The sequence below is a fragment of the Paralichthys olivaceus genome, chromosome 10 (assembly GCF_024713975.1).
Source record: "Paralichthys olivaceus isolate ysfri-2021 chromosome 10, ASM2471397v2, whole genome shotgun sequence".
NCBI lineage: Eukaryota > Metazoa > Chordata > Actinopteri > Pleuronectiformes > Paralichthyidae > Paralichthys > Paralichthys olivaceus.
The window spans coordinates 1,505,789-1,529,957 of NC_091102.1; the positions used below are offsets into that span (position 1 = coordinate 1,505,789).

The window sequence follows — 24,169 nt, forward strand, 5'->3', positions numbered from 1 at the left end:
CAAATATCCATGTTTTCTGATTATACTTCCATTTTCTCACTTAAGATACAGTTCTAATACTTGACTTTTACGTGTAACGGAGTATTGTTGCAGAGAGGTACTTAGAGTTATTTTATTTTAATTCTAAATATTTCCAGCACCTGACTGCTTCTCATCGATGGTTCTGCTTCTGTTGTTTCTGTCTGTGACCAGAAGAAGACGCACAAACACGTGATAAACAAATGACTTGATTTTCTTCATCTTCATCATGATTCACCACAGTTTTATCATTATTATTATTGTTATTATTGTTGTTGGATTATAGTTTAGACAGAAATCAGGTCTGTAAACTAAAAACTGAAATGTTGTTCTCTCATCAGTCAGCTGATTAGGAGCTGATGGGAAACGTCAAGCTGAATTTCAACAATAGGTATAGTACTGGAAACTAGATAGAAAATAAAAGCCTGCCGTGTTTACCATCAGGACATGACTTCAGAATTATCACAGTGGAGAAAGAACAAGGCAAGAAAAGGACGATAATTAACTTTTTAAACTTTTCAACAACAGCAGAGATTCGATAAGAGGCTCTTAGATCTCATCATAAACATCATGACAATAACAAATCATCAAGAACACATTTTCTTCACAAGTTTGACCTCATCGTGTGCAAAAATATAACAAACTGCTCCGAAATGTGCTCGGATCTTCTACAGCCTGTGCAAAGTATGATGTTTCTACTTTAACCTCTTGAATTATCATGCACATGAAAATACGTCCAGAAAACAAAATCATGAACAATCTCATGACTACAGAGCACAATCGGGAAATTAATTAATTTCCCCTCAAAGGAAACACATGCATATTATTAATCATATGAGGAAAATATGGAAATATCACACAATCCGTAAGAAAACACACGTGTTCTGCTTTTGCATTAATGAAGAGCGTAAAAACCCACAGAGCAGATTGAATATGCTCCTATAAAAAGACATAATTCAGTTCATCATGGTCTAAGTTTTCTAGATCCTCTGCCAGTGCGTTAAAAATAAACTTCTGTAAAAATTAAAATCCAACTTTCGAGGTTTCCTCGTGGTTTTATTCTGAAACCCAGAACGGATGTTATTAACTGTACTTCCTGGTTCCTGGACGTGTTAGCGGTTAGCACCTAGCATGTTGGCTAATGTTGTAAACCTGCTCATCTGGCAGATTCCAGAGTCTCACGCGTTGTTGTCGTTGTTGCTGCGGGTTCTTCCCTCGTCAGGATGAAAACACCGAGCAGCGACAGCTCGTCCTGAGGACACACACGTCGACATCGATCGTTTTTTACTGGTTTTATTGTGGACATCACGTCTGAGTCTGGAGGAAACTCAACAGTGAGGAGGTAACAGCTCGACCTGCTCATTAATTAAACTCATCCAGCTGCAGATCTCAGAGCTGACAGCTGTCAGAAACACGTGGGAGGATAAACGAGTGTTTCTCTGACAGCAGCTGGGGAGTAGAAGAGAAACTCGAGCTTTGTTATTCTCAGGGAACTTCTGTTTATTCCTCATTTCACCTGTAAACTGTGGATTACTGATTATTCATTCAGTCACATTGTTTTAGATCAATGATGCATTCAAACAGTGCAAAGCGGGAAGATATTCACTTTGTAAAGATGTAAAACAGAGGAAAGTAGAATTCACTGGACCATATTTGACTTATTTAGTTTAATGCCAACACATGACTGACAGAAAACTGCAAATCATCTCATCTTGGGAGCTGATAGAGCTGAAAATTCATTCACGGGAAAAGAATAGATAACGTCATATAAATGTATTGATCGTGAGCTCTGTTAAAAGATCAAGATCAATATCAGTGATTGCTTCAAACAGCCCGATCAGATGATTATCTTTACAAAGACGTGAAACAGAGCATGAAAGCATCAAGTGCAGGTTCTTCTAGAGCGACTGAATTATTTAAGGTGTATTTTATGTTTCGTTGTCGACACTAAAATCCCCAAATTTAGAAAATCACGTCACCTCCAGATATTTCCAGCTGAGACAATCAAGCAAAAATGTTTGAGCACAAAAATAGGGAACATCAATGTCCTCTATATTCTGCCAAATCACACAGCAGGATTTCTCCTCCAGAGCTGCTGTTTTAAACCAACCTGCAATAAACCACCCAGAGAAGAGGAAGCATGAAACCGATCCGAACGAAACCGACCGCAACATCATAGAGAAATAAACGAGGTAGTATCGCAAAATGTGCTGCAGTGTGAAACAGCACAGGCCTGAAGTATGAGGACTTCATCAACCAGCCCAGCACAATACGACCATTCTTTAGCTAATTCATTAAGTTCGACTCATATTTTTTAATTAGTCTTGTAATTGTTTCCTCTATAAAATGTCAGAAAACTGTGACACAGACACAGAAAAGCATCAAATCTCAATCACTGATGTTTTTAGCTTCATCGATGATTTGAAGGATTAACAAATCAAATTCTGGAGTCAGCTCTACGTTCTATTTTTATAATTGTGTCTCATCATCTCCTTGACATTTTGTAGACGTCACCTTGGCCTAGGGGAACATTGCACTGAGCGTTTTCCACAACTTTCTGGAAATGTTATGCTTCATAAATAAAATGAACTCGACTCTAATGTTACTGAATAATTAGATTTCCTCTCTTGAATCCTTCTTGCAGTGAAGCTGCTCGGAGACCTGGGATGGATCCTCTGGGTGCTCGCTCTCAGTTTGTAGATGTCCAGACTCTCCCCACGTGGCAGCAGCAGCTGGGTGAGGATGGTGAGGAGACGCCACAGGATCAGAGCGACAGTCTGCTCAGTCAGCAGGCCTTCCCCTCTCCCTTCCCCTGCAGACCAGATATCAACCGCAAGATCATCCTCTTGTGAGTCACGCCAACATCTCTTCAATATGTTGCTGCTGGGTTAAAGTCTTTTAGTTGGAGGATTATCTTCCCTTTTGAATGGAGATACAAAATATAAACAAAGCTGGATTTAACAAATCAAAATCCTGGACTTTAAATAAAGGACTAGGCGTCTCCACTTCCTACTTTCGCACAAAACACGATGTTGAAATATCGGATGTCACCAATTTGCACAGTTTTGATCGAAGGGTGGAGCCGTGGCATCAACGTTCTGTCGATACACGCACCCGACCAATCTAACGTCAGTCTCGGCTGTCAATCATGATTTTTCATTTTAGTGAAACTTTCTGTAAAAATGGACGTTTGAAAACTCAATAAGAACGAGCTAACATGACAGAAACCATCTTAGAGAGAAAATAACGGGTGTTTAGCGTTTTGTATAATTAATATAATCTATGAAAGTTAAAACTATAAATAAAAAGCCACAGATTGTCTGTTATTCAAAAATTAACTTGGCTGTTTCAGGCTCAGTATTTAACTTTGTTACCATCATTACTTTGGTTTATAATTCTAGTTTTGTTTAAACCTTCCCTCGACTGACTGTGGTCCTTCAGACATTTAACGAAATGGGCAGAATTAAACCCAGAGCCAGGATTTACATGCTTCATTTATTCGATGTTTGAACAAGTTGATCAAACATCCCAAACCCTGGAAAGTTTGATTTACACCATCTTCCTTCTACTTTCTCTGTGAACTGATTTTTTGATGTTCGTGGGAAAATCGATGAATCTCCAAGTCACAATGTATTTTTTACATCGTGAAGAGCTCAACGTGCGAGTAGTGACGTGGTAATTTAAGGACAACTGGGCTTGAGTAATATTTTTTTGCTGTATCAGGTTTTCTGTAGTTATTTATATTTCAGTGATAAAGCCAAATGTTTCAAAACTGCCGACAGGTTAAATCCACTTTCATTGGATTACAAAACTAGTTTTAGCCCATTTAAAGTTAAGGGGTTGACAAAATGTTGAAAAAGACAAATGTTGCAATAGTAGTAGTGCGTCTAATACAGTGAGGTTTTCTGTGAGACAAGCAGTAGAGGTTTGTCAGGATCCGCCCTGTCATCACATCACAGTTTATCAGATGTGAGTGACATCCTAGAAAACACAGCAGCAGCAGCAGCACGAACTCGTCAGCTGTCACTAGAGCAGCTCTGGGTTCATAGTTCGAATGCTGCCCGTGTCTCTGTGTGCTAACGCAGCTCAGTCCAGAGTCCAGATCACTTTATAAATCCCTCTGAGCAGGAACACATGACCGTCTGAAACCAGACATGGCGGCACTTTCTCTGTGAGAGCCTTGTTGTGTAGCAGCCCTCCAATGCTCCGTCGTCACGATCAGGCACATTCCTGCAGCACGGCCACGACCACGAAGAATGGACCCCCGAGCAGTGCTGCTCTTTGTCTTGTGACCACTTGATATAAAAAAAAAACCCTCTTCTAGTGAACCTTTGTTAAAGGTTGCACTAGTCAATGAGTGTTAAACAGCCCCACTATAAACAAATATGGGATTCAGTCAAATGAAAATCTTTATCGTGATCAATAAACCTGCACTTTTGCATGTTTTGCTCTCAGAAAAAATTACAAGATGAAATTTTGAAATCAGATCAACTAAAAATCTGACATTGATCGACTTTGTTATGAAGGAATGAAGATCAGGACCGGGAGCTTTTTATAATCAAACTGCTGCAGCGTCACTTTCACACAAGCTTGTCGCTGCTGTAGTCACGACATCATTTCATCAATCATCACATCTTAAGTATTATTATCATTATCACGGACAGTTACACATTACAGTGTATAAAGCTGCATGTGAGGACAAGTACTCATCACAATGAATATTTGGATGGATACAGATTTACTGTATATGAGATTATAAAACAGCTCGACGAGGTCTGTTTCTCGCTGCAGTTATTCTCTGGCAGTCGTTGGCTTTGGGTTGTGACTCATCTTTTAAAATCCGAAGAGGGTTGATGTGAAAGGAAGAAAGAAAGAAAAAAAAAAAAAAAACCTCGTTCCTGGAAGCTCAACCTGTCTTGTGACCAAATGCTTTCAACACATGGTTGAGTAGTTCCTCATTTTCCTCTCCAAACAAACCTTGAAGGGCTTCAGAGTAATAACACGACCGCTCTGAAGCAGTAAAGTAAGCACATTACTTTACAAAAATATATAAAGTTAGTTTCATAAATATGTGCAGATGTGTGTGTGTGTGTGCTCGTCCAATCCTTACATTAAATACTTCTACATACTATAAAACTACTACTACGTATTATACAATATCAAGAATGGAGATGAATATTGAAAACAGTATATATGATGAAGATATACTTTCAACGACATACCAAACACAATGATGTGATTAAAAATGTTCCATGAATTGAAGTTGGACGATTCGACTGCTCCCTGAGAGTGAAGCTGAAATGTCTCAATTGCCCCCTGGTGGATGGCTGCAGAATAGGTAGGAAACCCCGGCTCCTTCAGTGTTTGTGCCAAACTGCAAAGTATCTCAAAGATGAATTCGGTCAATTCAGGTAGTTCTCATCTCACTGAAGCTCTGTTTACCATCTTTGTGTCCAGACTCTGCAGACAACAAAGTGGTCTCAGACTTTTGTTCCTCGCTGTACACAAACTTGTATATTTGTGCTTTTATGAAAATCTTAACGCTGTAACTTTTATTTTTTTACCCACAACAGCAGCGGGGACATCGCCCTCCTGAACTGCACCGCCATTGTGAACACTAGCAACGAGTCCCTGAACGACAAGAACCCCGTGTCTGACAGCATCCATCAGCTCGCAGGGGCGGAGCTGCGAGAAGAGCTGCTCAAAGTAAAAGGTAGAGATGATGTCATCAAAAACAAAGTGGACGGATGAAGTCCAGCTGTCCACTTTGTTTGGTTCGTCTGCTCAGTGATGCTGTGAGTTCAGTCTGGAGGCAGAATAAAACAATGTCAGCATATGAGTGCGTACTCGCTGGTGGTTTTACGTAACCAGACACATGACGCTCAGCTGCATCCAATGAAAAAGTAACCGAGGCTGTCATCGCTTTGCTGATCTGAAGTGAGCTTCCTATTAAAGGTCCACAGTTACACTCATGAAATAATGCAATGTGAAGCTCAGTAGAGAGCAGACGTCCGCCGAGGCCCGAGAGTCCGTTTATATTCAATCAAGCTGCTCATTAAAACATCTGCATCTTTCTTTGTCTTGTATGATGGTGGATCATAAAGAAGAAGGGAAACGCGTCAATAGGCTTCACAGTCATAACCGACAGTAAATCGGTTTTGTTTCCGTGCAGGATGTCGGACGGGTGAGGCGAAGCTGACCAAAGGCTTCAGCCTGGCAGCGAGGTTCATCATCCACACGGTGGGACCAAAGTTCAAAAGCAAGTACAGGACGGCGGCTGAGAGCTCGTTGTACAGCTGCTACAGGAACATCATGCAGCTGGCTGCGTAAGAACCGTCAGATCAAACCCAATCAACCATTCTGTCCGTCAGACCATGTTTTTGTTCGTACATCATTTGGTGTTTGATGTTATGTGTAGTGTTTGTGTGAGTGTGTAAGGAAACAATCAAACCGCTGGTGTGAAGTATAAATGTGTGTGTGAACTTTTACTTTTTTTCTTGTCACCACAGAGAGCAGTCAATGGCGTCCGTCGGTATATGTGTGGTGAGCACGACCAAACGAGGTTACCCACTGGAGGATGCTACACACATCGCGTTCAGTAAGACACACACACACACTCACACAAGCGTCAGTACAAAAGACACAACACGTGTGTGAGGCACAGACACACACAACATGTCACATATCACAGATTCTGTCTTGGTTCTTACACCCACACACAGAGACAGAGACACACATTCAGATAATTATCTTAGAATCATGTAATAATCAAGCTTTAACTTCTGTCCCACAAAGACACACAACATGTGGTAAACTGTGTCTACACAAAATGAGGTCATCAGATTATACAGGCACACAAACATCTGTTTAATTAGATCACAAACTGTGGTGTGTTAATTTGATCATAATCTAATAATCTGATTATAGAAACAGTTTTCACAGTTCAGTTCTTCTTCGATGTGCAGATTCGCTGCTTTACGTCTCGACTGTCTCTCAGCAACACGGAGACTTCATCCCGTGTGTTTGTATTTGTTTGACATGTGGACGTTGTTTAATGACATGTGATCGTTTGTTAGGTGACAGGTGTGAATGTGTGTTGACAGGAACAGTGCGCAGGTTCCTGGAGAATTATGGAAACAGCATCGATGCAGTGGTGTTCGTGGTGTCGGACGCAGAGGAGGTGGGTATCGTTCACGTTCGAACATTTCACCGCTAATATCGATTATCACGCAACAGTGGCACACGTCAGCAGTGGGTTCTCGTAGTCTGTGTGATGTGATGTGGATGGAATGAGCGGGATTGAAAACCTGGAACATCTTTAAAGTGTTAGGACTAATCGGTGACGGGTGCTGGAGCAAGTGTGAGCCGCTCCACGTCTCATCCTACAGAACTTAAAGGATGTGTTGCTAACGTCTCGGTGCCAGATACCACAAGAGACCTTCAGATGTTTTGTTAAGTCCATGTCGCGGTGAGTCCGAGCTGTTTGACAGTCAAACTGCTCATTAGAACCGGGGTGGTCATGATGTTTTTCCTCAGCTCAGCCCCGGTGGAAAGTGTTAAAGAAGGAGTCTGTATGCTAAAAAAAACAAAAAGCATCTTTGTAGCATTAGTGTGAATATTAATTTAAATGTTTGTTCCTTCAGCCGGTGTTCAAGAAGTTACTGCCTCTGTACTACCCTCGCTCGGAGGAAGAGGAAAAGACCAGCCTGCCTCTCATCCCAGCCGACATTGGCAACTCTGAGGGTGAACCCGTCGTCCCCGAGAGACAGATTCGCATCGCAGAGAAGCCGGGCAGCCTTGAAGGTACAAAACGTCAACACAAATCTTTTCATCTCCCGCCAAGGAGAGCAAAACAGACCCCGTGTGTTGGCGTGGTCGTCAGAAGGATTACACCAAAACATTTTTAACGATGTGAGATGGTGTTTTCATATTTTTACCAATTTTTCAGGGAATAATTCATGGACGTCGATGGACAAACAGCATTTTTAGTCGACTGATATCAAACATGTGCAATGTGATGGAAATGGCCTCGGTGGAGGTATTTGCTCTCGGTGCCATTCTGGTTTGTTTAATGTGATTAAATGTTTCCCAGCATTAGAAAGGGAACATACTGTAATAGGCTTCACTTTCATGTCGGTGATCTGATTATAAGAGGAGCAATCAGATGTTTTCAAGTGGTTGATATTTGACTTTGGAATCAGACTCACTTGTGTCATTAGTATAATAGTCAAAGATCAACTGATGTTGATGTTCATGACTGTTAAATTAAATAAACACACAGGGGCATAATTTAATATTTTCCTTCTCCCTGTTTCTATTCTCGCTCATCTCACAGTTCTGTTGAAACACCAGTCAGAAACTAGAACAGAACATGAGGTCAACAAACTTCCTCGGCTATTTATGAAACCGGTCAGTCGCACATCCAACGTCACAGCCCATTAATCAACCACTCAGCAGCTCTTCAAACCAAAACATCAAGAGTAGACTGGACAAAGATTCGATTTTGACGAGGACAGCGTGTTCGAGCTCTGCCGCTCAGTGAGCCAGGCAGCGGACATGGACGAGCAGTGTCGTAGAATATTTTGTGACTGTGTGAGCGGAACATGCGGCCGCCTGGGTCCTTTATTCCACTCGTGTGCATTCTCACACATTTACTCACACACATTCTCACTCATTCATGCCTTTTCGAGGGACGTCATGTTTTCCACAGAGTGTCATCTGCATATTACAAAGAGCTTCGGTCGCTCTAACACAGAGCAGGTGTTTGTTCTGATCCCACGGGGTTTTTCAGGACATTGTTTTTTAGTTTCAAATGAAATTCCAGTTTATCTGAGAAATGTGCGTGAGGGATTGATTTTGCAGGACCTTGTAACACACCGTGTGTAACACACCGTGTGTTCCAGTTTGTATGGAAAATAAGTTAACACAAAACATCAGCATAAACTCAGAAAAGACTGTTTTGAGTATATTAATAAATGCACCATAACATTGGTTAAAGAACAGTAAGTAAAAAAGTCTGTACGTGTTTTTAAGGATTCTTCTAATCAGAATCAGATTCACAGCAACGAAAAAACATTTGCTCTCAAAATATACGTGTTACTTAAATGAAATCTTATTTGAAGAATTCATATCAAGGCGTATCGAAGCTTTGGAGGCTTATTGTGAGACGACACTTTACAAAGCACTGTATGTAAACTGAGTCGTTTTCCCTGCAGTCATAGAGGAACTGAGAACATCCAAAACGTACAACCCTGCAGTCATTTTCTCTCTTGCATAGAAAGTAAATCAAGCAAAAAAGAACAAAAACAGGACATTAGATATTTTTACTCTTGGCCACTTCTGTTAAAACTTCCTTTCAGGCCATAAACCCGCATATAAACTATATTTTGTAAAACCGATCGTTTACCAACCTCAGCTTCTGCTTGCACTTTGTCTGAATGTTAGTTTTTGGTGAAGAGGATCACGAAAGTAAACACAATGTGTTAGAGAGTGTTTGTGGTTTCTGAGCTGAGCCTGTTGACTCCTTAGACCTCCAGTCTGGTGTCAGCTGGCACGACGCTTCAAAGACACACAATGTGGCTTTGGGGTGTCGATCCAAAGCAAGCAGGCCGCCTGCGAGCGAAACCCAACGAGAACAGGCTGACGAAGACACGACGGGCGGACAACACATGCCCACTTGGACACAGATAAAATGCGTGGACATGCACACGAACGATACATGTGGTCGCAGAGAAAACAAGCATGGAGACAGACTTGAACCTGAGCCTGAACTCTGTTCGCTGATATGTGACCTCAATCATTTCCACAAACACATGCAAGTAATGTCGCTCCTGCACAGTCGAGTGTGCGGCAAATGTGGTCAGCAGACTTATGATTTGGAAAGTTAATGAGTACAGTTCATATGAGAGGAAGATCAAGATGTTGATGATTAGAATGAAGTATTGACTGTGTTCATTCTGTAAGGAGTGCTCTTAGCTCTTATGTGTGTACGTGCATGTATGTTTGTATACTGCAAAGCTGAACATGCCCCATGTGCCACAGCTACCAATACCATCAAAGCACGTAAATGAAATTATAAGAAGATAATCGCCGACCATCTACTTTTTTCTTTGCGTGTGCAGATGATTCAGAGGAGGAGAATCTGGAGTCAGATCTGGGTCAGGTGGGAAATCATGCTTTTGCCCGGATGGAGGGTGACGTGGACAAACAGCGGAAACTGATCCTACAGGGCCAGATGTCAGAGGCAGCCATGCACAAACAGCACCAGAGGAAGTAAGAGTTCGACCCAACTCAGAAAAACCTGGAACATTCGATCAGGAATGTGAAATATTATACTGTGAAGCACATGGCTCCAGTTCTCGGTGGAGCCGTGTCAGATTAATAGCTGCATTACCAATATTAGGATCAACGAATACAGTTGCAACAGCTGTCCCATCATGACCTTTGTGTTTATGTCTTTACATTAAGTGAACTACTGTACTTCACAGTTACAGTAGTTCACAAGCATATTCAAATATAAGAATAAAAATAATATCTGTGTGTGTGTGTGTCTCCCTCCTACAGTTACAATCGCTGGCTGTGTCAAGCGAGAGCAGAGGATCTGTCTGACATCGCCGCACTGAAAGCCTTGTACCAAACTGGTATGTGTGTGTGTGTCTGTGTGTGTGTGTGTGTGTGTGTGTGTGTGTCTGTGTGTGTGTCTGTGTGTGTGTGAGAGAGTGAGTGTTGTGGACAGTGGGTGAGAGGGAAGTTAGATTAGATCCTTGTTTCACACCCCCGTAATCTAAATATAAAAGAGAATAAAGGAACAAAGGGACTTTTACAGAACACAGTGTGTGCATGTGTGTGTGTCTGTGTGTCTGTGCATGTGTGTGTGTCTGTGTGTGCGAGGGGGGGGGGGGTCTTTGCAGGATACGTAAAAAAAAAAAAAATAGTTGTTAGAAGCCAAAACTGTTATAAAGTGCAGTTGAATGTCATCACCATTAGGCGGCAGTGTTGTTATTCAGTTCAACCCCAATGATATCTGACCCTTGACCTTTCACATGATGTTTAAAAGCTTCCATGACTTTGTAAAACCCATTTAACTCAGAGATGAAACTTAATAACACAAACCTGATGTTTGAGGAAAGGGACTACACTTATTGTTCCTCATTCAATTGTTTCTTTTTGTTTGTCTCTCACGGTCACGGTGACAGGACAGAAATGAGAGAAGAATAAATTACGGATAGAAAACAGTAACGTGGGGACATTGGACACAGATTACCAATTAAAAGAAGAATTTCTCACAGGGCGAAGCTGACCACTGTTTCCAAACTGGTGTTGTCTCGTCTTCAGTGGGGACGAGAGGGACAGAATGAGCTCCAGGCTGCTGTCTGTCAGTGGAGGGGTTCACAGGTCGTTAAGTTCACACAGCTATTATGAATATTCTGGGATAGTGATATTGATGAGCTCTGACATTTTGTCATTGCAGTGGAAGTAGTGTTGCACATGCAGATGTTCCCATTTGCTCCAGTTTCAGAGCCACCAAGTAGAAATAACAGATATGCATTGAGTTGTGGGGATTAAACAAAAACAATATTACACTAAGACGTGAGGAGCGGTACCACGGCCGAGCAGGACAAGAATAGAAACCACATGAACAAAAACTCCGGTGAAGACGACGTCAAAGTCAGACACAGATTTTAGCGCAGGAACAAATCGGCAATGAATGATTGTTGAGAAGCTCTAGAGTTACTTATCTGATCATCAGTCTTCTGTCCACGTTTCTGTCCGTGTGAACTTTGTCTCCAGGTGTGGACATGTGCGGCAGGACAGTCGTGGTTGTCGTCGGACGAAACATCCCAGTGACCGTCATTGACCTTGAAAAGGTATGAAAGTGAAAAAGTTATCCGTCAGACTTTGCTTTGTGCCTGTGAACTCATTTTCATCTCTATATAAATTGAAATCCTAACTAGTGCATGTTTTTTTACTGAATAAAATTGGGACACATACATTTAAAACACTATTGACTAAAGAATATCTGTTTCTGTCCTATTTCTACTTTCTTAGACCACCGCCAACTGCAAACACTAAAACTTGCACCAACGCAAACAATAAAACTGAGCTTATGTATAAAAGAAACATGGATGAGTCATAGTTAACTGAAATTCAAAGAAGATGTAAAACTGTAAAAGAATAAACAGAAAACTGAATCCAGGACGATCGACGTGTGTGAAGGCTGATTCATGTGTGTGTGTGTGTGTGTGCAGGCTCTGCTGTACTTCATCCATGTGATGGACCACGTCACGGTGAAGGAGTACGTGATGGTTTACTTCCACACGCTGACGGGCGAGCACAACCACCTCAACTCCGACTTCCTCAAAAACCTCTACGACATCGTCGATGCCAAGTCAGTCTGACATTTTACGTTCGGCTGTTAAACCGAGCCAGTTTCACGCCGTGTGAATTGGTCATAAAGTCGAACGAGCATAATCTAAACCTCACACCCAATGCATGCTGGGTGGGATGTGTTCTATTTCAGTGATGTGCAACATTTTGAACCAGGATTTTCCACTTGTTGGACTCCTCGTTCTGAAAGTCAGGACGTGAATGTATTCACTCCGGGGTCAAACGGGAGGTTAATGGGAGAGACATTAGCTTAGCTCCCTTGTTTTATTCTTTCTTCTTTCTGTTTGGTCTCATCCCTCTGTCACACGCTGATGGAGCTCGTGTTGGTTTTTCTGAAAACGTTTTTGAAAATTCCTCCACTGGTATTTTGTCACCTTCTGTGTTTTTTGTAATGAATTTCACTAAAAAGTAAAAATGCAAAGTGAGAATTGCCCCCCCCCCCCCCAGTGTCGTATCCATAGCTGGATGTGATCATCTTTGCGGCTTGACTCTGGTTTGACCCTGGTTTGGGACTTCGCTTGGCTCTCGCTTGCTTCTCCTTTTGTCTGTGCTGTCTTCTGCAAGTGCGCTGAGGTTCAGATACGTTGCTCATGCTACAGTGTGACACCGCCAAGGATACAGCGTTGAGATTTTTTGGAAAAGCAAAATAAGCTGTGAAGCGCTTTTGTTTCATTTTGGGTTTTTGGAAAATCTGCCGGGCATATTTGGAACAGGAGACCTAAACTTGGAGCGAGTTCTCGGGGGTGATGCATTGACTGTGACTCATCCTTATCAGAGGGTTGAAAGTTTCGGTCGTTGCTCTGAAGCGAGGCCTTTAACCACTGGAGTCACTTGTGTATTTTTATTTAGTTTGCGGAGGTGTTAAAGCTGATGAATGCTACCTCAGTGGCAGATTTCATGATATCTTTACATAGAGAGGCTCCATACAACAAAGAAACCAATGGAATATCTCACTTTTACAAACTACAAATTAAATCTTCACCTCTGATAAACTGATCTTATTCTTTATAAATACAGGATTGACCCATTGTCACACATTTAAAAAGATAAACCTGCCTCTCTGAAAGATGTGGATGATTTCGTCACTGAACACCAGACAGATGCCGTCCAGACGTCCAACGTGGATCGAAGCTTGAAAGACGTCAGGTTTTATTATAGATTCTGAGTAGACTGGCGTTTTTCGCATATGCTGCATTTTCACATCAAATACTCTCCGCATGGAGTCGGGCGCTGTGTCCGGCATCAATAACCTAACACTGCATCTCTTTGTCTGCAGCCTGCTGACGATCTCCATAGCAGAATATTTTTCGTCAAGCTAAATAGGAGCCACATCTTGCAAATGAAAACCAGAGTTTCTTACCGTTCCACACAGCATCACGGTTCTGTGTCATCTTAAGTAACATTTAAGCTGTTCAACCATTAAGACTCCGTGATTGTTGCTTTATTTTAATACTGAGTGCGGCTCAGCTTTGTTTGAACCGACTTGTGAAAAGTACCAAAGATGTGAAACAGTTCTAAGAAAGTTTGAAAGTTTGGATTAAATGATGCGTCAAGTATTTGCAGTAAAAGTGCCGTCATGGAAAAATGGCATCCTGGTTTTTAGAAGTCCAGTGGAACAAGAAACACAAACAGTCAGATGATCACACTGCTTCAAACCCACAGATCAGGCCTACTAATGAGATGAGAATGCGTGAGTGAGTTATAACCATAGACTGCATTTAAAAAAAGGCAGATTCTTATTTCCAGCAACAACCATACAAACTTCCTGTGTGAGTGGGGAACTCCATGCTGCCGTTACGCACCTTTCAACTATTTTTGTGAATGGTCATTCAGTTAGTTTCACCACAACTTACTCTTGAAACTCCGTTCGTCTGGGAAAGTTCAAACAGCATGTTGCGTTTCCTCAATTCCAGATAAAATAATTTGCCCACAGGCTGTGAAAATCATCTGCCTGCTCTTCGACAACACACACAGTGATGAATTACAGTAGTCAAACAAGAAGATGATAAGTATGAAGACGCCGTTCCACCACTTCCTCCTTCTTTGCTACTGGGAAACCCCGTTCAGTCGTGTAATGATTGTGACAGCTGTAATACACGGAGCACGGTGATAATTACCTTAACCTGCCAAAGTTATTGTAATATCATTAGTTCCACTCTCAAGGTTTTAGCTCTGACTCATCGGACCTTATGAGGAGAGGTTGGACTAGAAATGGTTTGACAGCTGAATGAAATGTTGTAAAGCTGAAGGGGAAGTTGTGACTTGGACGTCTGCTCCAGGTTTTTGTAACTTTCCTTGAACTTTGCATGATTACGTTCTTTTAATTGACATTTCCACCAACATCCCAGAGACTAGTTGATCGAGCTCGATGGGACAAATCTGACGTAATTCTGCAATGTGGTGCAGCTTGATTGAGTTTAATGGGACGGTTGGGCCTCGTCAGAGCTCAGAGTCCTGAGCGCCATTTTGATCACTGGTCATTTACGATCGGCAGCTCATGTGTTTCGTTGAGCATCTTTTTCCTGTTTATTCCACATTAACCATCATTGTACAGAATCAGCATTGAGAATCAAACCTCTCTGCTCCTTCTGGTGTTCAAGGCGTACGGTTTCCGTTCGTGGTCCAACTCTTGTGTTTGGGACATGTGACTAATTGCAAAGCTTTTTTTTTTTTCACAGTTTCACTTCTTAAGCAGTCATTGTGCTTTTGACTTGGCGTGGCACTGCGGATCTGTGCAGGCGATGGAACCACTAACCCAGGCCTGGCGTGTACAGCTTGTTCATCCCATCAAGCTATTGATTGCCTGCAGATGCATTTTGGCTCCAGACAAACCACCAGCAGACCAAAGCCAAACATGAACATAACAAAAGTTTCCAAAAATGTCTGGCTAAGTGGGTGGATTGATTATTTCTCCTGTAGACGGATGAGATTTTGAGCTCGATTATTTTTTTTTTTTTGTCCTCTCTTTGTCCAGCGCTGGACGAGTGAAGACTGTCCCACGTCATGTTTTACTTCTCCTGAATCCCCTCGGAGTTGGTTTGTCAATGAAAAGACCAAGTTCCTCCCTCTCCTGGCCGACTGCGATGTGTTACATGACCACAATGCTGTGCACCCCAGCCAGACCACCACTTTGTATATGCGAAGGGCTCGACAAAACAATCTGTCGCAAATGTGGCAAGTTATTGTCAGTGTCCTGCCATGAATTGAAGTAATTACAGTTTACTTCAAATTTGTTGTTGTCAGAGATTTATCCTCAAACTCTGTTTTATTTTTGAGCCGTCACAGTCGGGGACTCTGACTCTCGGGGGCTAGAAATTCAGTTTGACTAAGGTCAAGGTCGCTGTGCAGGGACACACAACAGCGGGGCGCTCATTCTAGTTGCTCCATTGGCTTGACCCCTCCAGCAGGGGCGCTGTGCAGCTGAGGTTAAAGTAGGTGAGATGAGATTTCAAGGTAATGAGGGATGTGTCCCTCCTGGTTGGGAGTCGGGCTCTGCCTCACGAGCTGAAGTGTCTCAGGGACATGAAATGCGTGACGTTGACAGACAGGTGGCCGCGTTGAACCAGGCTGTTGTGGTGAAAAGATCTTGGTTTGAAGATGAAGCTCAGTTTACAAACTTGACTCCTCTCACCTCTGGTCATGAGCTCAGGGAATGAGATCATGGAGACAAATGACTAACACGACTTTCCTAAACTGTTTGGTCTGTCCCTCAGGGACAAGCTCACATCCATGTTTGAACCAGAGAGTCAAACGTATTCACGTGTTTTCTGCACAGGATTGACGACGTGACCTGTGAGTGCTGCTGGTAAAAACTTTAGCATTAGCAGCAGCATCATAGTTTAACAGACGAGAGAAAAAACACTTTGCTCAAACTTCACACAACCCCTGCTCGTAGTGATGGTCGCTGAGCTGTTGTTCGTTTGTGTGTTGCAGGTTTAAAAAGAATTTAAAGGCCTTCTACTTCGTACATCCAACATTTCGCTCTAAGGTAAGGTCATCATCAGTTTTTACAGAGATTAATGTCCAGCTATAACCGAGTGAGTTGTTATTCTCTTCTTTTTCGTCTGACTTTGTTTTTTTTTTTTACAACCAGGTCTCAACGTGGTTCTTCACCACCTTCAGTGTGTCGGGGCTGAAGGACAGAGTCCGCTACCTGGACAACCTGCAGCAGCTCTTCACCTGCATCAAACCGGAACAGCTCGACATTCCTCCGTTTGTCCTGGAGTATGACGCACGGGTACGCACCATCACACACACACACACGCAGGACAGAGATAAAGAGAGTTTCCAACCCCTCAACTTTCCCTGGATTTACTTCATCCTTCACCTCCAGGCGAATCGTTTCCATGTATTTCAATTCTGAGGGTTTTATAATCTTCTATAAACGTGCACATCTCATCCTGTGATCTTAGAAGCGGATCGACGGTGGGCAGGGCCGAGGATGAATCACTGCAGGTAGAAGTTTTACGAGGAAAGAGTTCAGCCACATACATGTAACATAAACGTCTTGTTTCACTAAATCCTCGGACACATCTGAGCGTTTGTGTGCGCAGCCTCTTCTTTTTTTACATTTCATCGCTCTTCCATTTGCAGGTGCATCCTGTGCAGCTTCAAATCTGCCGTCCGGCTTTTTGTGTTTTAATGGGAATCGAATCTCCCTCTGATCTTTGTGTACAAACACTTCAGTGTGTTTGCGTTTGTTCTTCGTTCATTAAATCTTTTTGAAGACGGGAAATCTGAGTTAGAGCAGGTCTGTTTATCTCAGTTTGACTTCTCTTTCCTGTGTTCCTGATGTAAATCACAGAAAGGGCAACAATCAGCTAATGACTTGTGAGAATGTGTGCGTTCATGTGAATGACAGGAATCAGTTCAGACTTCGTTAAAGTGAAGGATGGTCCCCTCGTTGATTTCTCTTTGAAGTTTGTTGAACTTGCTCGGTACTGATCGTGGCGTGGAGCCGCGTGTTTTTCAAATAACTAATCAAAGCCAAACAACCAGACCACGTACATCAGTGTGACAGGAACTATCTACAGTGACGGAAACCATCATTGAGAAAAATTGTTGAACTGGGTTTATGAGCGATACGTCAGCCAGCCACCATGTCATCCGTCTTTACACACAGGCTTTGGTTCGGACCACCAGACGTGGACCGGAAGAATGTCCAGCTCCTAAGCTTCCTCGTGATCTGTGACTGGCTGCCATCTGAGTCTGTTTTATCACTTTGTGGTGGTTTGTAGTTTGTGTTGGCTGATAAATTATATACATGTGTCTTTTCCCTCATTGAATCTCGGAGGAGAACGGAGCGTTACGGTTGAACCGTATCATTTACCTCATTTTGTACGTCAGATTCTTCGGTGTGGATTTATACCAGCTCCACTTAAATCATTTTGATATAATTTTCATGTATTCAAGATGTCAGGGGAGTTCATAAATAGTGAGAGCGGCACTGTTGGAACCAAGTCCACGGAGTAAATTACTCACAGCCGCAGTTTTGTACCAGGCTCTTTTAAATTAATCGGGTTTAGTCTTTTGCACATGAACAAACAATATTTTTGGAAAACCAATTTGCTAATCCACATATCGGATCTCTGTCACTCTGGCATTGTGACTTAGCTTCAGGGTGACGACGCACTGCAGCTTTTTTATATGGAAGAACTCTTCATCCCCTAAATCTTTTTTTGGGGGGGGCGGGATAATGCAGCAGATGGGAAATAAACTTAAAATTGGATTCTGGTTTGATTTACGCATTTTTGTCAAACAACACAGCAGATGGACATGAGGTAGTGATAACATACAGTGTCTCTGTTGATCGTGTGGGGACGCGACTGAGGAGACGGATTTTTACACAAACAAGAGAGGGAGTTCGGGGGGGGGAAACAGAACAGCACGGGAAAATATTCACAGCTGAATGTGGTTTTAATTCTTCATCCCTGCATTGACAACACGTAACGTTTGTTTTCAGGTGCTGCTTGTATGTCCCAGATTCTACTGACTCATCAGGAACTTATTCTAGGTCAACCTCAGCTCTGTGACTGTGTGTGAACATATTGGCTTTGAGGCTGTGGGATGGGATGTTTCCCCCCGTCAGCACCTCGGCCCCGGCAAGAAATTGTGCAGTAACGTTCGCATCAACACCTTTTTCTAGTTTCTGTTATCCAGAAATATTCTGGTGTGCTGGACTCAATCACAGTGTGAGCAGAGTCCAGGAAATAGAGATTCTTTCTGTTCACTAAACTGTGGCCTGACAGGAGGAGGAACTCACAGCACACACACCATTTTACACTGAGGGCTCGGATCAGAGTCGAACATTATTCTTCAAGGACAGAATTAACAACCTTAAATAGTAATGAACTTACAGAGCGCTGGCGTGTGAATCTGCAGCTTCCTTTCTCCTCATATAAAGTTTCAGACATCAAACTTTAGGGTCGAGCAACAGACACGCTCACAAACATGCTCCTTGTTTGGCACCAAACAGCAGGAAGGCACATTTTGCAATTTAAAAACGCTGGATGATTAACTCAGAATTTTTCCATGAACTTCACTGCAAACCAGAACCAGGAGACATGTGTCTCATGTTTGACAGAGACGCTCTCTGATCCAAATATTCTTTGACTTTATTAATTACTAAATTTAAAGTGTGACACTCTCATCGCTTGGTAACTTCCCTCCATTTCTCCTCATTTGATTAACGCCAGTTGTGACCAGCCGTTTGTTCAAGTGCAGTAAATTGTCACCGGAGCTCCTCCTGCATCAGTGTTTTCACAATAAAAGTCTTCCAGCAACATCCTCCCGTCCCGTCGGGCTTTTAATGTCAAACAGTTGTACTGACAGCCGCTCAGTCACAGTGAATAAAAACACTGATGGTGATAAACAAGATGATCTGAGAGCAGAACGTCGGTGAATGTGATGCTGTGGTGATGCCACATCTTTGATTACTGTGTCTTTGTGTCCACGCAGTGACCTCAGCTTCTGTTCTGATACTGTTCTGTTGATTTGAGACTTAAAACAGGAGCCAGACCCTGACGACAGGAATGTGTCGGTCAACTTGAGACGGTTTTTGTTGAGCGCCTGAACTTTACCTGCTGTGATCTTTATCTGCTGACTCGTCTCGTCTCCTTCGTCTCAGGTGAATGGACCCTACCATCCCTCCAGCTCCTCCAGTCTGTGACAGGCGACCGGCCGGACCTCTCTGCCGCGGGGCTGAGGTGGTGACGGTCCAATGGAAGCCGGGAGACATTCGTGGACATCGGTGTCGCCGGTGTGGCCTGACCTCCTCACCTCCTCGTCAGGGCCCTGAGGCACGAGGGGGAGGGGGGGGGGACTCTCCTTTTGTTCCGTCCCTGCTGAAAAAGGACAAAATGAACAGTTGCAGGCCACGTTCAGAAGCTTCTGGCCCGGTAAACGGTCATTCTCACTCACCACAGACTATTTCGGGATCTGGTATGGTTTTTGGATTATGCCTTACGCCGAAGGTTCCTATTCAGCAGTTTCCTCAAACATCCCTGAATATGAAGCGTCGTGTCACGACTGACAGTTTCTCACATTGTGCAGTCGAATCACAGAATCTCACCAGTGTCTCTGTCTGACTTTATTTTTTCCCCAAATGCTGGAGGTGACGCCTGGATGTTCCATCCCGAACCTGCAGAAACTCTGGATGAAATAAAGACTAATGCTGCGTTTCACGTAATCGGACATTGGGGTACGACATCGTAATAACAATCCTTCCTGTGGTCCAACTCTGGAAAACTCCGAAAGACAGAAAGGAACAATTAACTTGAAGTACACATTCATCCAACTGGTATTTATCCATCTAGCAAATTCAAGGAAAAGTTAAACATTTTCTGATGAAGAGCGATACCAGCCTCATATGTTTGGATTAAATATGAAGCAACAGTTTAGTCGATCATCATAATCAACTGTAGTTTTTGTTTTAACACAAACAGGACACGGTGCATTAGTTCACGAGCCACACGAGCTTCGTTTCTCTGATTGCACAGATATGAGCGTTGGTTATCCCTCTTCTGATCCGATGCTTGACAGGAGAGCACGTCAGGATCTTTCCTAAAACAAAATTGAATTGCTCTCTAAACTTTAAATCCGTGCAGATGTTAATGAAGTTCCGCTGACATCTGCATCACTGAAACATAGTTGACTTTTCTTTATCTTATCGTTTCTCACGTGCTTCTGTTTACAACTCAGAACAGTCAGTCAGTCAGTTTAATACCTTCAGCCACCTTCAGACGATCCAGTGCAGGACTGCACTTCATAGACTTGATGCAGTTTATAATATACTTTGAAACTTTATAGATAAAAACTAAAGTGAGAAAACATCTCTTCTGCAGCGAGAAGCATCGTGAGCCTTGACGTCTCGGCCTGGACTCCATGAGATATTCTCCTATTTCACTGCGTTGTTGTCTCTCAGAGTAAACAGTCTGTTGTGGTGAAATGCTGGATGGTTTTCAGGTAACGTTCAGTGTTTGGTGTAACTCAAGCTAACAAGGAAGGGAACCGCAGTTTTCTGTCCATTCTCACTTTCACTTTATGAAACAAAGTAAAATGAGTTGATTTTTAGTTTTTCTTTGCCGATAGAGCTGAAAATCTTTCGTGCCTGTTTGTTAAAATGAGATTTTTTTTTCCACTAAATTATTATTTTCTTTTATTTGCACAGTTGGTGTCACTTTTCTTCACTTTTCTTCACGATTCACAAGTGGGACGACTCGACCGCTGGGTCCGCTTCATCGAGGTCGTGCTGTAGCAGACCTCATTGCTCTGGTACCAGATTATAACCTGTCACTGCGGGGAGACATTTGTTTTCACCTGCACGTAGTTCTGTCTTCACCCTTTCTTGTCCTCTGCGTTGCCACACACCTCGTCATCCTTAAATCATTTCAGTCGTGCTGGCAGGAGACAAACGCTTTCACACACACACACACACACACCGTCAAGACGTCAGGGATCTGCATCTTTAAATAATTTCAGTTGTGCTGGCAGCAACGGCTCTTGTCCCGAGACGTCCCTGCTCACAGAACCCTGATGTAAGCAAGTCTGCACACACACACACACACACACACACACACAGGAAAGTCACGTGATGCTCTCATGCAGAGTTCAGCCTGAATCCTGAGGCTTCTTGAATTGCGACTGACACGTCGTCAGAGTTTGTAGACTCTTCCAACGGGGAGAGATTTGCTGTGTCAGCTGCTCGAGGACATTACGGGGACGTCTGTACTCAAATGAATCAAAATACAGTTATTCACTCTGTCATAAAAGTCGTTACTCAACTGTTCAATCTTTTTAGATCTGAGAAACACATCCAGTGGATCGTTGAATTGAAAATCTACAACAGCCCCCTCGTGCTTTTATCAAATAAAGATTTGAAGAGTGTTGTCAAGAATGTTCTAAATACAACTGTGGAGAGTTTGAGCTCATCTGTTGTTGCTGTTTCCCTTCAGTCGCCTCCTCACGTGCAGAAACAGCTTCGGATCAGAGGAGTCCTGAATATAAACTGTGTCAGAATGTAAATAAATAAACAATGAGCCAAATTTTAACTTTCTGGAGATTAATTTTATCCTTTTGTATTATTATTATTATTTCAGTGATTAATGTGAAAGTTACAGGAAACGTTGGTTTTCTCGTGTCCTGTTCTCACGTTTTCTTTTTTTTTACTTAAAACTGATTAAAATGATTTTTGTAAAAGTGTTATTTTCGTTTCGTTCTTGGTGAAGCGAGGCTCTGGTCGGCCGGAGAACCGGTGTGTTGCAGGAAAGATTTGTTGTTTAAGCAGGAATGATAAATTATTCTTGAAATGTTCGTAGACGAGGTCATCGCAGTTTCATGTCGCCCAATAAATGTCTTGAGCTGAACCACGCTGTCCTCAGGTTGTCTCATGGACTGAAGATTAATATGGACGTCTCTCATGTTTCCCTGAGCTGCCCTCTCGTGCTTTAAACGTCACAGAGGTGATTGTGGAGTGGATGTCCCGTCTGCTAACATGGAGGATGCTGGGTTAACGACCAATACTGCAGCCAGCCACCAGGGGTCCATCAGGATGGCTTCTCTTCTGTCGTCCACCTTCGTGTAAAGTCTGAGTCTTCTACGTTCAAGCTGCAGCTGAGCTCCTGGTCGTGTTTTGCGGCTTCTCTTCTTCAGAGGTTATTTTATTTTCTCCATAGTTCACACTTCAAATCGAATCGGGCCCGAGCGATACTTACAATCAGAATTCCGAGTAGAACAAATACTCAGAAGAAAGAAAAGCAATAAAATGATAAGTGTGATACTTAGAACACTGTGTTCAGGAACTGGGCTGAATTCACTCCAGCCACGAAGGGAAAATAAGATCCATCATCTGCAGCTGATAGGTGATGAATGAATAAGCCAGTGAGACGCCAAGTCGGCTATTACATGTTGGTGAGCGTCCACCTGAACTACAGTCAAGTTGTTCTGTGAAGAGAAAATTCTTCTAGCAGTGTTTACTTGGAAGATGTTTGATGGAGACTCTGTGTTTCAGAGAATCTCCCGTGGCTCGAGTTCAAGCCTCTCGGGCTGAGCGTCTGCATGGAGGAGACGTAAAACCATCACCGCTGTCAGCTGCTCTGCTCGGACTCGGGTGATTTAACTCCTCCGTGGATCCTGAGCATCGAGACTCCGTCTGCAATCAGAGGGAGGGGGATCCCAAAACCATCAGAGCCACAAACATCACGGACATTTACTTACTTTTCTGTTGCTCCTGGTGTTAAAATAGCAAACACCAGCTTTATAAAACCCTGAAGTCTCAACTGATTATGAGCAGCAGTGATGTCAGCTGTCAGACTATGATGATGTTTAATGATGCATTAAAAATAATCAGCAGAAAAACAAGAGGCAATGTTCGCTAATGTGTTTAAGTTTATTTCTCATCTAACTAATCAAAGTGGAGCTAATGTTGCTAAACAGTGGGACATTTCCAATAATTAAAAAGCAGTGAAGTATGAAGTAATCTGAATTTCACTGAAGTATTAGTACCTGGCCGTGTGTATTTGTTCGTGTGCATCTGGAACACGATGGAAACGTGTCGGTCTCTTCACGAGCTCGTCGAGGATTCGAGGCCTGAAGGGAAAAATATCGTGATTGGATTCTGACGTTGGTTCGGTTACAAACAGACTTTCAGCTTCACTCACTCTACGTTGCTTTGGTTGTTTTATGTTTCTCTCACACGGTTAATGGACGACGGTCAGTGATGTTTGAAGATGTCTGACAAACAGAAGATGTGCAGCTTCTCTAACGACGCAGGGAAAACGTTAAGTGGCTCAATTCGAAGGATAAACAGCAGGTGTTGCACTCAGCGTGGTCCCCCCCCCCCCACCAGCAGTCTCACCTTCCCTCTGCAGAACAACAGCATCATGTTCCAGGAAGTGAAGAAGTGCTGATTAAAAAAACCTTCATGTCCCCCCCCCCCCCCCCGCTGTCTCTGCACCTGCCCACATCCTCTGACCCTTTTCCATCATGTCTCATCTTCCGCTTTTTAATCTCTCTATTCATTCCTGCTGGATTAGAGGCCTGAGCAGGACAGGAGGACGGGAGGATGCTGCTCTCTGCTCTGTAAACGAAGAGCTGTGGCGAGTGGACGAGCAGAGAATCCATCTTCCACGGTCGTCCCTCCGTGACAGGCCGGGGGATTAACTGGACCAGAGGAACAAAGCGGACGCACAGGAAACGTTTGGTCAGTGTTCAGACGACTCGGAGGAGAAATGTGTCACGAACAACAGGAAACTTCTTGACGATCAAT

General features: G+C 43.0%; 1 protein-coding gene and 2 long non-coding RNA genes across 4 annotated transcripts; 1 reads left to right on the forward strand and 2 right to left on the reverse strand.

The window, feature by feature from the left end:
• The first annotated feature begins 1,100 nt into the window (after positions 1-1,100).
• gdap2 (ganglioside induced differentiation associated protein 2) lies at positions 1,101-22,101 on the forward strand. 2 transcript variants are annotated; one of them, XR_011244417.1, is made up of 15 exons: positions 1,101-1,360; positions 2,663-2,866; positions 5,592-5,731; positions 6,191-6,344; positions 6,528-6,616; positions 7,122-7,198; positions 7,662-7,821; positions 10,140-10,290; positions 10,582-10,658; positions 11,809-11,885; positions 12,267-12,406; positions 16,339-16,393; positions 16,499-16,642; positions 19,532-21,869; positions 21,920-22,101. XR_011244417.1 is itself a non-coding variant. In XM_020107764.2 (14 exons), exons 2-14 carry the CDS (start codon positions 2,685-2,687, stop codon positions 19,571-19,573), a joined length of 1,488 nt encoding a protein of 495 aa, XP_019963323.1. In that variant the 5' UTR covers positions 1,101-1,360; positions 2,663-2,684; the 3' UTR covers positions 19,574-22,101. The 2 variants fall into 2 exon arrangements, 1 of the variants encoding a protein (XP_019963323.1); XM_020107764.2 differs by having other exon boundaries at positions 19,532-22,101.
• Positions 1,671-7,328, reverse strand: LOC138411929 (uncharacterized). The gene is made up of 2 exons (XR_011244419.1): positions 4,677-7,328; positions 1,671-4,607 (listed from the first exon to the last, which is right to left on the reverse strand). It is a non-coding gene; the product is annotated as an uncharacterized lncRNA (long non-coding RNA).
• On the reverse strand, positions 20,041-23,740 carry LOC138411928 (uncharacterized). The gene is made up of 2 exons (XR_011244418.1): positions 23,407-23,740; positions 20,041-23,053 (listed from the first exon to the last, which is right to left on the reverse strand). It is a non-coding gene; the product is annotated as an uncharacterized lncRNA (long non-coding RNA).
• Between the last annotated feature and the right edge of the window lie 429 nt (positions 23,741-24,169).